Source organism: Danaus plexippus, chromosome Z (genome assembly GCF_018135715.1).
Source record: "Danaus plexippus chromosome Z, MEX_DaPlex, whole genome shotgun sequence".
Classification (NCBI taxonomy): domain Eukaryota; kingdom Metazoa; phylum Arthropoda; class Insecta; order Lepidoptera; family Nymphalidae; genus Danaus; species Danaus plexippus.
Window position 1 is genome coordinate 3,411,767 of NC_083559.1, and position 18,331 is coordinate 3,430,097.

Consider the following 18,331-nt stretch of genomic DNA (forward strand, 5'->3'; position numbering starts at 1 on the left):
ATTTAACAACGGCAATTAATAAAAAAGAAAAATATATATTGAAAAAAAAAAAAAGAAAAAGAAAACAATTTCATTTTTCTTTAATCCTTAGAGGATTAAGGATATAAATAAATCAATAAATCAATAAATACTATTTGTAGATATTATGTATCGATTAGCAAGGTGTTATATAAAATTTGAACAGCTATAGCGACGTAATACCCGCAGTCTATGTTGTGGCATCTAGTTTGACTAACTCACTCGCTGTAAACGCGGATGGTAGGTAACTGTTTCCTCAACTCAGTTTATCCTTTACATTTTAAACTCCACTAACTATATTCTATAGAAAAATACCTGGCACAACATATTTTTCGATATACATAACTACATATAATTCTCTATTATCAGTGTTCGATTAATACCTAATTTCTAAATATCAAGGACGTATTACCACAGAAGCCATACAGAGGCCAATACTTAGGAAGTTGCTAGAAGGCTATTTTTACAATAGTGATTCTGTTAAACCAAAGAACCGACTAACAATAAAACGCCCAAAACTGATTCTTATAACAAATTTCACTTTGAAAATCACCTACAAGGACTCTATCAGGTCTTTCATGTTAGGACAATTGAGATTACTCTAGACTTATTTATTTTATACAACGATTTCTTGTGTACACATCTGTATCAATACGTCGTAATACATTGTTGTTACAACCCCGTATAATAATGTAAGCTGTTAGCGTTTTCATGCAGTTTCATTTGAAGGTTTCAGTGGCTTTAATTAAATTAGTATTTTTTTTTTTTTGTATTAAAACTGTGTCACAGTTGTTGGCAAAGGCATGTATGTCAGGTCAATGGAGCTGGGCGTCATTCGAATTATTTTTATTGGCACAAATTTTTTTTTTTTTTCATAAATTCTTTTACAGCGTTCTTCAGCCCTCGTATGCTATGAACACGGTTACATATGACTTTTAAAAGATAAGAGTATTACTCTGTTATTATTATAGTGAATGCGCAATATATTCGCTTATTGTTTTTAAAGATTTAGAAGCAACAATGTCGGTGCTAACAAGCGTGGGTTACACAGTAATTGACTATATAAGCAGAGATTAAATAACTTAAAGAATTATTACTAAATTAATCCATAGTTTATATTGATGATATATATTTTATATTTATTACATTATTCAGATTTCAACAAGGGTCGAACTGTAGTTAGTGTTTGAAAAGCTTACCTATAAAACTTTCGTTCTAAATACAGGAACAATATCGTTTTTGTATTATAAATTCTATGTACAATATAAATACGGTTTAATATTGTTAGATATACGATAGTCGCTCTTACGCATAACTGGGTCAGTGGGTCACTGACGAGGTTCGCTGATAGGAGACCACTCCATAACAAAACATTGTTTTTATACGAATAATTATCGTCCAAATTACTTACAATTCTCATTAAGCTATAACGCGTTTTAAACAGCATGGTAATAATTTACGTGTAATATACATATATAGAATCGGCGTTTTTATATAGAAAACCGTTATCGTTTGTGTCACAGCATGCGTGCTTAAAAGTTATTCACATCTATTTTTAGCTAGGACCGCACCAACCTTGCCCCGAGTTCGAGATTAAAACATATTCGATTTAATTTCATTAGTTTCACTTGTTTTTAAGTTCAATAAGAATAAATCTATTTTACAGTTTAGTTTGCTTATTACAACTAACAAGTAAATTTTCTCACAGAGACAGATGCAGATGTGTAGACATTGAAATATTCGTCGGTAGAGTGCAGATAGTTGATGTCACGTAGACGGTTGCAATGTAGAATTCAATATTCATTTTATAATTTGCAGTGAAAGACTAGCGCTCTCCATGACGCAATACCCTAACAGAGTACGATAATAATAATGTTTTAAGAAATTTAACACAAGAATTAACATCGACCATTAAAAGTTCAGTCTGAAAAAATCTAATCAATAAAGATTTTTTTATGTTTTCTAGAAGAATATAGAAATTCTCTATTGGGGAAGTTGTTATAACTTTATTGTTGAGGACTTGTTACTTAATGAAGTCTGTTAAATCACATTTATAAACTTGATGTTACTCGTGGCTTTGTTTGTGTGTTTTAATTTGAATATTGGGCTTAGAGATCTTTTAAGATAATGATACATATATATATTTGGTACACTCGTCGATATTTTCCTAAATTAAAAAGTAAATGAATAAACTTACGATAATTTTGAATTAGAAGGAATTCGAATAACACAAGCACACACAAACTGTTCTTATAATAATGTTGAAATAATAGTAGTGTACGGTAAAATTCCAATATTTTTCTACCAATTAGTATTTATTTGCTAATAGGATGAGCGGAATCAGCGCGTCATTTAATATACGAGAAGAGGTCTCAGAGTGTCATTATCGTTCGTCATACGAATATACTTTTAACATATAATAAATTTTTATTAACTTATATCCATCGAGAAAATTTAAACTAGAGTTTCGTTAAACAAAAACCGGTAGAAACCTGCTAGTTATTGATAACTGAATCAGACTGCTTATATTATTCGTTTTATCATCCAACATCAGTTATAATTTTGCTCCACAGGTTTAGTATTTGATGAAGACAAATTTATTTCATCCGTCTAATGTATAGTTGTTTACAAATTATCATTAATTTGTATCTTAAATCTTTCACTTACGGACACATTCATTCAGGTAACATGAACATTAAATATTCGATTTATATATAATCTGTGCTAATTGAATTTTTCTTATAGATGTTATTAGAATTTAAAAATTAATTCAGAATATATTAAAAAAAAAAAATATCTGTGAAATATGCTAACGGTGTGTAATCCCGGACATCTGAACTAGATTAATTAACATAGATTTTCATATTTGTCCACGTAAATGATGTGGCTAAGACTATACGGTAGAATTTGAAAAACCAGCTGTCCATTTAAACAGTACCAAGAAAGTACTATTAATTCTACGTATATTAGTATAAGACTACTTACTGTACGAAACAATATATTATATTATTTTTTCTTATAGCAATACTTATTTACTTTTGCACGGTATGTCGGAAGCGTGATCCGAAAGTAGTGTTGACCCAAACGCAAGAACAAGACGAGACTTGGCCAGTCTTGGTCTTGGGCTTGCATCAACACCTGGTCTTGGTATTGCACTCCCAGTCTTGCGGCAAGATTCTCGCAAGTCTTCCAATTAGCTATTAGCCAGTCGCTAATTATAAAACGTCACTTTAGATATTAGAACAACGCAACAGAGTAGGTACATTTTGAGCTTAAATTAACTTAGCCATGGTAAAGACCAACTAAATTAATAAATGTTTAAACATTTCATGAGAATATCAAAAATCAACTGACACAGAAGCTAAAGTCAATATATCAATTTATTTATTTACTTAAACAGATCTTTCATATATTTTTATATTCGGGCTCCTAAACAGTACATAAATCTTATTGCACGCTTGACCTTGTACTTCTGAATAGCTGCAAAATTTCTATGAGAGGTCAGTACCCGACCTTTGATGATGCCGACAAGGCACCACTCACTATCACACACAATGCCCCAAGTCAAAACTAGACATACACTCTTTTTTCTTTTAATGGATATTTTCATTCGCTATGTACGTTTGTTTATGGTACCTAGTGTTCGTAATTCGCTTAAGACCAATTTTCCAAAAAATATATATATTGCATCTCATAGAGTCCCTAAGCGTATACCCGGAACTCCTATACTTCCTGAAACGATACTCTGTCCTAACTACAAGACGCAAGAGTCTCGCAGGCTTGGTCTTTTTCTTGCTTAAATCTTTCACAGTCAGTCTTGGTCTTGCTGTAATTAGGTCTTGGTCTTGCAACAATGCAAGTACAATACCGATTTTGGGCAATCAAACCATAAATGGAATCAATTCTACATCACAAATTTAAGTATTAGATATTAATTATTATTAATACTGAATACGTGATGATCACAAGTACATATAATTTTATATATACTGGAAATTCCTGTAATGTATGTTAAGCTTCGTAACGCTAAAATACATGTTCAAGGCGAATGGAACCATGTACTATGATGTATAATTTTTTTCTATCGTATAATGTCAAAATCACCTAGGCGGAGAATTTTAAACTCAGTCACAATAACTTGATATACCTAAGTACTGTTTTGTCATAAGTTTACATAATGTCCCAAGCTAATATAATATATATGATGTCAAACAAAGAAATTACTCAGTAATATAATTTTTTAATTGAACTTATCGTGATATTAATCATCCGGGGGACGTTTTAATGGGGTTTTGTAACGAATGTAATTTTTTTAAATAAGTATTTTTTTTTTTATCCTTAGCCAAAGTTGAGGTTTGTATTGAAATACCTCAAAGTAATTAACGTCACTAATGTTTTAGTAATCATTAAACTAATGAATCTCTGCTCTATAATAAAAATTTTCATTAAAAAAAAATATATCAATTTTTTTACGGATAGGAATATACATTCCAATGACATTAAGGTTTTCGGAGAACAACGCGTTTTTTATTATGTTATTTCTAAATTTCTAGACGTTACCCTTACTTTTCAGCAACCATGGCCACGGGCCGACGAGATGAAAGCGCCCGTGATCATTTCCTTATCTTGAAGTCCAATTAGTAATCGAAACTTTGGGACAATGTGAACAATTTGGAATAACGATACGCGTTACGTTAACGAACGCCATAATTATAGATGTCAAAAAATTCTTCCTTTAGTTAAACGACCTATAACTTTGGGCTTAGCGATGAATAAAAAAAACCGTATTCAGTATATATTATTTACAAATTATGAAAAAAATAAAATAAAAAAGCCACTTGATATGCTTTAACATAAGGTTTCTGGAAGACTGGTTTAATGATAACCACCTGTTGGTCACAGCCAGTGACTCCTGACATATCAGGAAATTTGTGACTGGAACAGAGCTAGCCCACAAAATTACAAGTCTCGTCCACGGCTTCCGACAGTTAATAAAACATAACCCTTATTTTTTCCATCAACTTAACTGACCATACTCGTTGCAAATGCATAACAATGTCAAACCAATCAGTCACTGAGTTATAACACTAGAAGTGAATTCGACCTGCTCAATAAAAATTTTTATATGAATATAGTTTCGACTGCAGCCAGGCCCGTCCTAGATATGTATTATGTGGAACTGTTTTTATCTGGGAACATAAATTTTTAGGAAAAATAATATCGTTATACTACTTACAATTGGCTCTTCAAATTTAAGAAACAAGAAATTCAAGTGTACTTGGACATATTATATAAAATTGAAAATTATATTTTGCTGTTTATTGCTAAATACACGAGAATAATTCGAAATTATCGTCTCAATATATACACCTGTTACCTAATAAAATAATTATTTCTCATAATCTAGCTAATTGTTACGCTGTAATAATAATAAAAAAAGTTGCTAGCACACTCCAAATAATAAAAAAAAATGTCAGTTTAATATGCTACAAGTAAATCGTTTATTGAATTTCAACGATATTTTTTTACATATAATAGTATAATATAACTACTGACATGATGAAGATTTCGTTTGATAAGTGGAGCTGATGTTAAATGTATCGTTAACTCGGAAGGCACTGGCAATGCCATCTAGTGGCGAATGTTTTTCAGTTTCAATTAACTTACAAGTAGTCATACTTTTTCCGAACAAAGCAATACCAACAAAACAGTGATGCCTTTAACTAATATGAATGTTTGTTTTATATTTTTAGAATTTGTTTTAGAAACTGCATAATATCAGATGATCCAAAATTAATCGTTTCTCATTATGAATAACAATAATCATTAATTTTACATTATAGATCGTAACGTACGAATGTAAAACTAAAATATTTTATAAAATAAGCCTTAGCCACAAAACGACATCTTGTAGCTTTTTTTTATATATGCGCAATTGACATTATTCACGTCAGGACTATTACTCAACATCATGTAAGAGACGTGTATTGTAGTCAGTAGTCATGCACTGCGGACCGCAGAAATCAAACGTGCCCCACTGACACCGAACGAAATCAAGAAGCATCGCCGGCGAGCGCACCACCGGCATACCAAGTACCATGATGCCATCAAGCGATCGCAAGTGACGACACGCTCAGTGACGGAACGCTATTATAATTTTAGTTACTTTATCTACAGCAACTGGTTTCAATGACTAAAAACACCGTTTCACATAACCCATTCTATTGTAGGATAGCGCGAAAAGCCAATGCGACGTTGCCACACCGTGCGACCGAATGTACCGAGCAGGTAGCCTCTACCTCTAGTCTCCACAATGCAATGTAATTATTATACAACCAGCACTTGTCCGCTTTGAATATAAGTATTAATAAAACATTACCAGAGGCCTCATGTCCTAAAACAAGTTTATTGAGAGCAATAAATCTAAGTGGACTCTAATACGAATCATATTATCTAATATAGGTACATGTTTATGTATTATAATATCACGTTTTACTATTATTCTTTTTAAATGATCTCTTAAAGGTCTGTGATGAAATTTATGCCTTAAACTTCGTCAACGATCACATCCGGCTGAATCAATGTAATCTATAAATAGGTTCTTGTAGAAATGTAGACATAACTAATAATATGTAAATAGCAGAACAAGTGTACGTACCATTTAAAGGATCTGCATACGCAATTTTAAGGTCCATTTGTATATTTTCGCTCGGCTTAGCCTCTGTGGAAGTCATTTCATATTCCACAGTGCCCTCCAACACCATATCACTCTTTGGCTGGCTCATCGAAGCGTTCAGACCCTGCGTAACACTCATTTTCGGAGAGTCTTCATGCATCATTTATGGACGGTTAAGCGAAACAACTAAATTTAGCTGTCCGCAAGAAAAGTAAAATGTCATCTACTACGTTTAGAAAAATATTGTATCTCAATTTTTTTACATAAATATCAATAATTCCCTATAAAACACTAAATGTAGGTCTCTAGGCCACTTCACTTACACTTTGATAATCCGACATAACTCGGGTTCAATAGAGCTACTCTACTCATGACTGACATTGAAATAAGTCGGTAAAGGGCAGTAAGAAATTAACCTAATTCGAAAAAAGTGTGTCATGGCCTATTTTTTTTAAATATCCAGTAAAATTATCGAATATTTAATTGTGTTATTTTTAATCTAATAAATGCGCTTAATATAATCTTGTATGAGAAAGAACAATACTTTAAGAGTACTTAAATGCTCTATCTCAAGAGGGTTTATTTTGTAAAAAATCTTTTAAACAGTGCAAAATGAATACATTTGCTTATGAATACGTTGAGTTGTGTAATAAATGTCCGTTTCTATTGCACAATTCTTTCACAAGGGCTTTGAATGTAGGTCAATCTGTTTGAGTGCGATCAAAAAATATGCATAAACTGAAACAATTTAAATATTTCGTTTTTAAATAATCAAAATAAATTAATGTTTTTTTTGTTTCATGCGTAATAATAATATTACTTTCAATTAAAACAACTTTAATACTTTTTAAATAACCTAATTTGATTATAACATCCGGTTTAAAGAAACGCCATCTATTGAACAAACTAATAACATTCAGTTGCCAGTTGAAATAAAGAATAAATAATTAACAAAATTATTTTTAAATAACTTAGAAAAATAAGTTATTAAAAATTTTATAAAAAATATTCTTTGAAGCTAAATCATTAATTGTGTAAAAATATTAATTAATTAAAAACAACCTAGAAGCAAATAGACTTTGACATTTGACATATACATTACCGATGGTTGACAACTTTGTGTCCAAATTCATATTTAATAAGTATGTGGATAAAAAAGAAACATCCAATAAGCACGGGTAAGTTGTCCTACAAATATAAAGCATTGATCAATAAAAATTACTTAGAAAAGTATACGTAAACAGTTAAGAGCTATTTTAAAGACATGTTAAGAGGTAATGAAAAGGACTAGGACAGTTTGTTTGCTTCATTTGATAATTTTGGTGTACTCAAGACTAAAATGAACGGTATGTTGCAGAGATGGTGTGTTCATCACCTACGGCTTTATTTGCAGCTACTAAAGGGTAGAATAACATCCAAGCGCTATCTAGGCGAAAACAAATGAAGAAAAAAGGAATTGTTTTTTATTTTAATTATTTTCTAAATGAGGCCTTTATTTTACCTATTTGGCCATATCTACTAATATGTCAGTATTTATAAAATACATTATTAGAGGTCGATGAAATTTATAATATAATTTAAGAAGCATAGTTTAAGATTAATTTGTCATTGAAACGGAACTATATTATTTATCATTCCTATCTTCATTGAATTCCATCAAAATGTTAAAACCTCCAAACTAGTATTTACTTATAAAATAAGGACTCCACTAAAAAATATACGTATATGGGTTTTTTAAATGATTTATATCTATTAATTCCAAAAATTAATAAGGTACTGGAAAAATAAAAATATTTTTCCATTAATAAGACCAGTCGGGTGATAACATTTCATGTATAAAATTTTGGTATTAGTTAAAAAATCTCAATTGTCAACCCTGTATACACGTGCCAATAACAACCTATTGAAATTCTAGTTCAGAGCAGTAAGAAAATGTTACTATTCAAATTATTTTAATTCTACTTAGAATGATTTAATTTTTTTCTCATTCCTTTTTTTTATGCTATGGCCACATTCACACCTTAATCATGAAATAGGTTGCCAATTTAAATGTTTTTATTTTTTGGCTGAATTATAATTTTGAGTACTTTATTATAATTCTCATTCTCATTATACTTTTTTTCTAATTGTCCGACAGATTTGACATGTGATCGGGATTGATGAAATGAATTCTTTTTTTAAAAAAGTAAAAAATAAATAAATATAACAAACTATTTAATTTCTCTTAACATTCATAAATACTTTGTTCCAAAAGGTATAATGTAATTTATTTCTTAAACCGGTAAAAATAACAATCCAAACTTGCTTATCATCTAAAAAGCATATTAAAAACCATGAAGCATATTATATGTTGTGATTTACAAAAAACATGTTACAAAACTTTGTATATATGAATATAGACAATAGAAGTTTTACAAATCATAATAACAGAATACATTATGCGTTACTCTGCTTGGCTGCCGTGAGAATCTCCCTGGAGATGATGAGTCTCTGTATTTGGGAAGTTCCTTCATATATCTGGTATATTTTAGCGTCGCGCATAAGTTTCTCTACTGGATATTCTGTATTGAAACCGTTTCCTCCAAATATTTGGACTGCATCAGCGGCCGACTTGTTTGCCACTTCGGACGCAAAGCATTTAGCGACAGACGCCAAGACTGTGTTCTTTTGGCCTGAAATAATTGATATAAATATTAATATGTAGCTGCTGAAGAAGGCGTATAATTTAATCCGTTCATTATTGAAGTGGACCAGGATCAGATCGGCACAAAAGATTTTAGGAGTAACTATGTTTTAGAAAACCTTCATTTATTAAATATCTTTTCTGAGAATTACATATTATAAAAGTTAGCTATTTTTTTGATTAAAACAAAAAATACACATACCAAGATGTGAGCACTTGCTTTAAAGATAATATGTAGGTCACAGCGACCAAGCTCTTTTATATTATTTTTATATAATATCATTATATAAACCAAAAATTTGTTTAAAAAATTCAATTGCCTGCCTACAGATAACTACTATTGTGACTTCACCCTTACATTCTAATTTTTTCTATTAAATATTAACATAGATACATTATGACATTAATTATTGTTGGTAAGTACGGACAAGCCGATTGAATTGTGTTATGAGCTGTCTAATAGAGAACAAATATGAGATATTCTTAATTCAAAGAGACCGTACCGTGGTCTACCATCCATGCAGACTTCTGCCAGGCCAGTCTAGCAGTTTCCACACCGATGGCCATATCAGCTAGCATAAAGGCAACCGCTTGGTGATGAGCGATTGGCACCCCAAAAGTCTTGCGTTCCAAAGAGTATTTAGTGGCCTCGTGTAAAGCTCGAGTGGCCAAACCTGTGGCTCCTGCGGCAACCTGTGATAACGATGATTATTATATAATTGTAAATATTAGGCAATAGTAATATTGAAACTGAATTTTCTTATAAAAAAAAATATTAATTTCATATATACTATATATATATTATTAGTATAAATACCGGTGGGCGTGTTTTGTCGAAGGCTCCCATGGCTATCTTGAAACCAGCGCCCTCACCAATGAGGACATTTTCTTTAGGTATGCGGACATCCTCAAAGGTTATACCGCGAGTGTCAGACGCGCGCTGGCCCATGTTCTGCTCCTGTATTTATATGGAATACGGTAAAAAAAATTCTTAGAAGATATTTTTTTGAAAAGTTGTAAGAAATTGTTTACAAATATTATCATAAAATACATCCCAATTAGCAGCAATTTTTTATACATACGTAAAGAAATGATATTTGGTAGTATAATTTTCAAGCTAAAACAAAAGTTTTGTGCATAAAAAATATAAAAAAGAACGAAATGTTTTGTTTCATCATAACCCCTAAAATATTATTTCACCGATTTTGCTTCATATGTTCCCATTTTTGAACGCAAGTAGCAGGTTTTAGATATAGTCAAACATACAATACACAAGAATATGACGATGTTTGAAAATTACAAATTAGGTCATTAATTTTCTTGTACTTGATAGTGTTCTTAATATTTGTTGATACGAAGTAAGTCGGACTAAAAATTACCAGAGAATAATCGAAATATAATTAAATTATACTGAAATTAACTTTATTCTTAAAGTAATAATTGTATTTATACATCATAATAAAAACGTAAGAAACATCTCACAAAATAGTATCGATAAAATTTAGTTTCTTTATTTTCAAACTTAGAAAAGCTTCTGATTTTTTAGTTTGTAAACCAAAAATATTTATAGTTACAACAATAATTCTGTATGTAAAAGAAATGAAGGGGTGATGATATTACCTAATTTTATCATGCTTTAAGAAAAGTCTACGCATAAATATAGAACGTAAAAAATATGTGTGTTCGATACTAACTTTGCGTCCAGGAACAACTCCAGGCCAATCTCTCTCCACGATGAAGCCGGTGAAGGCCTTGCTGGCTGGACACTTCGGATCAGGATTCGTACGAGCCAGCACGAAGTACCTTGTATACATGAGGACATCATTAAAAAAATCATTGAAATGACAATATTAGAGATCTTAACGCTATTAATTTGTATTATTAATGCTTGATACATATTCTGTTCTGTTTTATTTAAAATTAATTACTTTTATGCTTGCTCATTTTTAAACAGTGTTTTCTCTATGGTCTAATTCAGCACTGGTCTAAGTATTGTCTATGGTATGAAGACAACTGTCATCAAATGTCACGGTTTCGTTTGTTTTATAAAGATAGTTCATTACCAGTTGGCTACACCGCCGTTGGTTATCCACATTTTCTGACCATTGAGGATCCATTCGTCGCCTTTCTTCTCAGCCTTGGTCTTGACGCCGGCCACGTCTGAACCGGCACCCGGTTCAGTTACACAGTACGCCTGAGTTTAGACAATATAATATAATAATTGTTCATACAAACTGACGTTATTACGATGTTAAACCAAATTCATTGTCAATTTAAAGTAATCTTTATACAGACTGTAACACTGAATTCACTGATACCAGGAAGATCAATACAATGAAATATATCCAAAGTAATTGTTCTAATATGAAAAGTATTTCATTCATAATAAAAACTGAATTTAGGTTATGTATATTTTATTTGGGGTTACACTTACCGCCACTAAGGGCTCATCAATCAGCCTGCCGAGGTATTTCTTCTGTTGTTCCTTGTTACCGGCTATGATGACGGGGGTTTGCTAAAACACGGACGGCTTGTAAGAAAAGAAACATTTCGGGAGCAGGAAATCATAAAAAAAAACAATGCTATCGAGACCAATAGAGACGAACGACATTTATATTTTCAATTTGTTATCCATACTATAAATATGCACTTTATTATCATTATAAATTTAATGTGAATTTAATTTAGAAGTTATTAAAATACAATTGACTCAATTAATTTAGATGACAGTTAATTACAAATCTAAATGTCATATTACAATTTGGTTATATTATGAAATAATAAAAAATTGTAACGCATTACTAGAATACTTTTCAAAACTATGATATCTCGGTAGTCCACGAGTTTGCGTAGTCGTAGTACACAGAACGGCTTACAATTTTCATTATTAATCTAACATATGAATGTTAAACTTAAAAATGTCCGTGTAACGTTTAACACAAACTCACGGTAATGGTGCCGATGATAGGCACGTTAATAGCGAGTAATTATAGAAATATATAATTTAGATCACGTTTTGGAGTAATAGAACAACGATTTTTAATATGACATGCGGGTCGGATGACTTATATTAGACATATAAATGCATTTAAGTTAATACGTGTTAGAAATTATGTCGATGTAATTATAATTTGGGTTGAATTAATGGATGAGGGAAGCGAAGCTGCAAGTAGCGTAACAGTAACAGCATAACACTCACACCCAGACCGCTTGCTTCCATTGCTGTCATGATCCCCGTACATCCGAATGCCAACTCTTCGGCAACCAAACACCCATCAAATACACCAACGTCCATACCACCTAAAAGATCAATACCCACTTTAGACGGTGACCTTGATGTTCGAAATCACCTACACCCAAAAAACTTATTGCGATAAATCAATCTCAATTCACATCCCTGCCCGTGATCGCGGTTGCTGAAAAGTAACCGATAAATCGGGAGTAGGTAGGTTTTAAAAATAATAAAATACGCGTAGTAATTCCGAAAAATATTAGTTACATTTAAACAATGTCATATGTTGTGCAGTGCAAGTCAATTATCGTAACCGATTGTAGCTAAATCTCAATATATAATAAGATTATATATTAAAAAAGTATATAATGTATGGCATAGGTAATTTAAACACCAAGTCCGAATGAAGTTATTACTTATTATGGAAGTATTTGTATAATGTAAATGGTAGTTTAGACTTATGCAAAGATTGTATGTCTGCCAGAGATTATTATATGGTATGTAATTATATGAAGTGATTTAATGCAAAAAACGCCCACTAACTTTTTTCAGTTACAACATATGTAGGGTAAATTATTATAATTAGTAAAATATCTCCAACATTTTAGTTCCAACAACAATGGGAATATCAGAAAGTACGAAATTTATAATGAAAAAATAAATACTTATCGTTGAGAATTAAGACAAAAGATTAAATATATCATAAAGTTGTTATGTTGTGAATCGAAAAATTATATCTGGCTGACATGGAACACCAATGTCATTTTTATTATTTTTTTCTCCCAGCAACACTCTTCATTGAATTAGTTAATAATTTCAAATAAATTGGCAACATTTAATAATATATTTTGTTGTATTTTCTAATACTAAGCAATTCGCGAGTTCTTCATTGATCACAATGTGTCAAATTAGCATAATGCAAAAATAAAAGTATGCAGAATTCTAGAAAACTTAAATTTTGAAAACAACATCCACAAATGAGAGGGATAGGACCATAAATTTGTTTGACAACAAAATTAAGCTAAGCGTGATTGAAGTCCAGTAATAGCTTGCAATAAGTGCTTAAATGAGAAATAAAACCTTAATGATGCATATAAAATAAGTCCGTAATGACTATTGAAGCGTATAAAAATATTGATATAACAAAATTCTAGACAAGATATACAAAAAAAAAAAAAACATTTACAGTAATTTATACTATCAATAGTATTATGTATTACAACCGAATAATTTATAGATAATTATTATTAATGTATGTTATTAGTGGTGACTGGATAGTGCTTGACTGTCGTTATACCGGTTTAAAAACCGATAATGTTAACGGGCTGTAAGAAAAAGCGGGATTCGCACGAAGTGAGTGTTAAATTTATAGAACGCTTAATTCACCGAATTGAGGCAGAGCACCAGCTTGAATGGTAAAGCGACTGAATCTCAATAATCGAGAGATCGTCAAATTTTCTCTCGGATTTCAATTCAATTTTAAGCTCAACAATCATTGCTTTAAATTAAAAAAAAAAAAAAAAAACAAATAAAACACGGATATTTAAAATAAACGTATACAGACATAAATCTCCAAAACGAGACCTGGGAAACATAACGTACAAATGTCGGCTCCTACACCTGGTCTACGCATTTTAAATGTTGAGACTTACTCCCAAACCCGTCCCGCCAACGGCAGTGGCTATCCCGGTACACCCAAAGGAGAACTCTTCACCGATAATGCATTCGTCAAAAACTCCGAAGTTCCCAATGCCCCCTGAAATTAGTACTATTCAACTACTACACTAAAAGACATACTTTATTGTAGCCGATAAAAAGCTGAGCATTATTTATATGAACGAAAATACATTTATTTCGTATATAAGTTTAACTTGATATGGAATGACAAAAAGAAAGAATAAAACACGCCCGCATGACATCCCTCTTCACAAATTAGAACAAATGAAATAAAAAAGACCCGCCCAAGAAAGAAAAGAATCTCAAAGTAAAAAAAAAACCGTTCAATGTTCAGTAACAAACAGTGCAGGCCTACTTTAACTATAAACATGCATTAACAACTAAGTCAACGATTCAGTAATGCTCACTCCAACTTCGGTGATATAAATCGCCGTCATAATACCGGCACAGCCAAAGGCCAACTCTTCACACACAAGACAACTGTCCGACACACCTAAACCTAAACCTCCTGTGGAAATTATATTTTTAATATACTTTGAGACCCTACCATAAACAAATAGTAGTAGTTAGCTTCCAACCCGAGTTACAAGTGAGGTCACCATAGACAACTGCAGTTTTGACAACCTACATGCTACATATATTAAAATTGTGACAAATTTTACAAGTTTTTAAATTTGACGGAAAAAAGAAAGGAACCCAGAGTAGTTTATTTAAAAGATGTAAATTTTATGTAAATTTTACACGTGCCAAATGTAAGTTTCGAAACGAGTTACATAAGCTGATTAAGGATTATAATCAAAGTAATGTTTATGGCAAGATAACATTACCACAATGTTCTGGGATGTGGCCATTCATGAGGCCGACTTCCCATGCTTTCTTCACGATCGGCCACGGGTATTCCCCGCTCTTATCGTATTGAGCAGCCACCGGTATGATCTCCTCTTTGGTGAACTTCCGAGCCAGATCCTGCAACGCTTTCTGCTCTTCGCTTAACTCTGTAAACAATAAGTTAAACTTGACCCAGCTTGTACGAGTTGAGAAAGTTTTATCATCACTTTACCAGTTTATAAGTTTTCCAATAACCACAACTCTTAACTTATTATATGACTTTGATACCAAAAAATATTGATATTAATCAAAAAGATTTTTTTTTTGTATTCAAACAGACATCATCATTGAAATTTTTTGGTATATATTCACAATTTTTTGTTTTCATGGCATTAAATTTATTTGATATTATGAAAATAATATGATCAAACAGATAATTTGAATTTAGCTAACTATTATTATAAATAAAAATGAAATTTGACATTTTAATATATATAACTTATATAAGATTCAAGGCACAACTTCTTTTACATTGGTAATTCGAACATTCGATTTGGCAATAAAGATGCAAAGCTTGGATAAACACATAAAAGCAACTGTATTTGAGTATTCTTGCGGAATGCACTTCAAGTATTGCAGAACTGCATTACGAATCATTTAATTTTGTTACCATGTCCCTACACTCACACAGATATCATCCATAATATTTCATAATATAGAGCCAACAATATAAAAAACATATTTGAATAAAATTTTTTTAAAACAGTACACAAACTTTTGAGAGTTACTGCGTTCATGTTTAGATAACTTTTATTATTTTTCAACATAAGCTCGCCCTTTATAATCAGTTAAATTTATAACAGATTAATTATGTGATAAAAGGAGTAAAATTATGTTGTACCACCTATTGTATATCATATTAGATGTGAAGGTGGATGATAAATAAAATTTTATGATTATTTAGAAGTTAAATCCATGATAAGATAGACATTGAAGTACGTAAGACATGACTTAAAATAGCAAAGTCTAAAAACATAATAATTGTATTACCGAAACATAACCCTGTTGGCGGTATGGGTTTTGGAGCCGATGCTAGCGTCGCTGTTGTGGACAGCTTACGGTACAGTGGACGAGTTGCCCTTACCACCTGCAACATAGTCACAATTAAACTATCACATATAAAATATCAGTAATAGTTCATACGGCATACATACTGTTTTTTATAATATGGCCTTCATCCGTGCAACGGTGTGGTGCACCTTGTTAGTCTTATTTGAATGATAGCTAATGACAGCTTTACAGTTAATTAAAAACAACAAGTTTGGTAAAAAATGCAATTATTTTGCATACAATGCATCACGTCGGAGAGTGCCTCTAACAAAGAAACTTAATTACTGTAAAATTGTACAAGTAGCAACTTAGACTTTTTCTTCTCAATGCACAATAAGTAATAATAATTAATACATGCATTGTGTTAAAATGTAATAAAATATAACAAAATAATGTAAATGAATTGTAATGTTTAAGTATTCGAAAAACCAAAATTTTCAAACAATTTAATAGGCAGTAAAATTTTGAGAAATTACGAAATATACAAAATACCAAGTAAAATACTTAAAAAATTAACATTTGCTATAAGTTAATTTTAATTAAAAACCTTCTGCTCGTTAACAAACATAAACGTTTTTTAAAGAGGACATTGAACTTTGGACTACGTTGGGAAAATATAATTACATAAACTGAACTTTGTATTTATTATGGCGAACATCATTATTACAAAATTGTAAGAATCGAGAATAGCAAAATTGTTATTAACTTACTCAGTCTACGACATAATTCAATAAAATAAAGAAATAACTACTTACTTGTGTGAGAGGATTCATGTTGATTAAGAAGTGATTTTAAAATGAAACTTAACTATTGGGCCCAGTGCCACTAAACTTTTTTGCTAAATTATTAGAGCAATATAACGACTAACTGATAGTCCGTTTTAAATTCTATCAGTAGTAATTTGTTTTTAGTCGGAGCTAATACTGCTCCAGCCTCCAAGACTAATAACAAACCAAACAAGTCAACCAATAGTGAGTTTCGCCACGCTCTTTCGCTATTTAAACGCCAAGTGGCGGATGATAACAAAAGTGTATCATGCGTTCGATATTTCGATTCTCCGATCTTTTAAATATCGGTTTCTCCCGCTAAAATCGATATGAGAAATACCAAGTAATTACTACCGAAGTTTATGTATTCCATATTTTACTGTATTTAGTTTAGTTACTTCTATTAAATTTGTAAAAGCATTTTCCTGATGTTATAATTTTTTTGGAACCTGTAAGATGCGATATAAATCATATTTGTTTTAAAGCAACATAATGGTAATCGAGTCAAAAAATGCATAATTATTATCAAATGCTACAAATTAAATAACCAATGGTCTCTAGTAGAAAAATTAACAAATAGATATATATAAACAATAATTTTCTTTCCATGGCTGTAAAAAAAGTAATAGTGTAAATATAAAGAAACATAGGTACTTAAACGATATTCATACCTTTATAAAAATATGTCATCACAAAACCATTCCCAATTTTTAGTAACGAAGTAGCGTATTACCCTTACTAGAGGATTTAGCACCGGAAAGATCCACAACAGAGAACAAAGCGATTCGTCTACTTTTGTATCTATTGACGTCTTAATGCATCTCACTGCGGTAATGTAGATGTTATCATCTATTAGGTCATATTCAGGAGATAATTACTAAAAGGTAAGGTAATCACTATGCATATTGTATTCCAGAAACTTAGTATAAACGTAATGTTCCGTACTATTCTATATCTATGTACACAAGTAGAATACAGTACCGTGAGACTAACAGGTTTATTACCATTTACTAGGACCTCGTTCCTTTTCCTGGTTTCTTATGTGGCAAAATGCGAGGATAACTTTTGCACTGCAGGCTTAATAGAAACTTTTGCTTCACTGGTACTTTTCATAAAATAAGAAAGGCTGACCTTCTATGTTAATTAAAACTATTATCATGTTAGAGTTTAAACTTAAACTGGGAAAGTTGCGTCTTTACGACAAACATCCAATGTCCACCCATTTCTATGGAAAATATCTCTTTAGGTCTGTTCAAGAATGGTTTTTATAATTTCTAGACCCTGGAGATTTGTCCGCAAAAAGAATAATATTCCCGGTTCTTTTTGATGAATGTGGAAAA

General features: G+C 31.3%; 2 protein-coding genes and 1 long non-coding RNA gene across 5 annotated transcripts in view; 1 reads left to right on the forward strand and 2 right to left on the reverse strand.

Moving 5' to 3' along the window:
• The window catches only part of LOC116777749 (nuclear hormone receptor FTZ-F1), a 47,300-nt gene extending 40,244 nt beyond the window's left edge, over positions 1–7,056 (reverse strand). Inside the window, exon 1 of the mRNA XM_032671453.2 lies at positions 6,677–7,056. Within this exon, the coding sequence (XP_032527344.2) occupies positions 6,677–6,857 (181 nt within the window). The 5' untranslated portion in view covers positions 6,858–7,056. The remainder of the gene's footprint in view (positions 1–6,676) is intronic.
• A 728-nt stretch (positions 7,057–7,784) lies between these two features.
• Positions 7,785–8,308, forward strand: LOC133319908 (uncharacterized). The gene is made up of 2 exons (XR_009753366.1): positions 7,785–7,872; positions 8,052–8,308. It is a non-coding gene; the product is annotated as an uncharacterized LOC133319908 (long non-coding RNA).
• Positions 8,309–8,891: 583 nt separating this feature from the next.
• LOC116777751 (medium-chain specific acyl-CoA dehydrogenase, mitochondrial) lies at positions 8,892–17,239 on the reverse strand. 3 transcript variants are annotated; one of them, XM_032671456.2, is made up of 10 exons: positions 16,980–17,239; positions 16,165–16,261; positions 15,114–15,281; positions 14,262–14,365; positions 11,812–11,892; positions 11,441–11,571; positions 11,072–11,180; positions 10,195–10,335; positions 9,881–10,070; positions 8,892–9,366 (listed from the first exon to the last, which is right to left on the reverse strand). In XM_032671456.2, the coding sequence occupies exons 1-10, from the start codon at positions 16,995–16,997 to the stop codon at positions 9,131–9,133; spliced, it is 1,275 nt and encodes a 424-aa protein (XP_032527347.1). In that variant the 5' UTR covers positions 16,998–17,239; the 3' UTR covers positions 8,892–9,130. The 3 variants fall into 3 exon arrangements, with proteins under 3 accessions (XP_032527347.1, XP_032527349.1, XP_032527348.1); XM_032671458.2 differs by lacking the exon at positions 14,262–14,365 and adding an exon at positions 14,694–14,794; XM_032671457.2 differs by lacking the exon at positions 14,262–14,365 and adding an exon at positions 12,577–12,677 and having other exon boundaries at positions 16,980–17,238.
• Positions 17,240–18,331: the final 1,092 nt, after the last annotated feature.

Coding starts and splice junctions, on each gene's coding strand:
- LOC116777751 (XM_032671456.2), bottom strand. Junction 15,282..16,164: donor GCCAACAGGGTTATGTTTCG/GTAATACAATTA, acceptor TATTGTTTACAG/AGTTAAGCGAAGAGCAGAAA. Junction 11,893..14,261: donor TTGGCGGGACGGGTTTGGGA/GTAAGTCTCAAC, acceptor TCCGTGTTTTAG/CAAACCCCCGTCATCATAGC.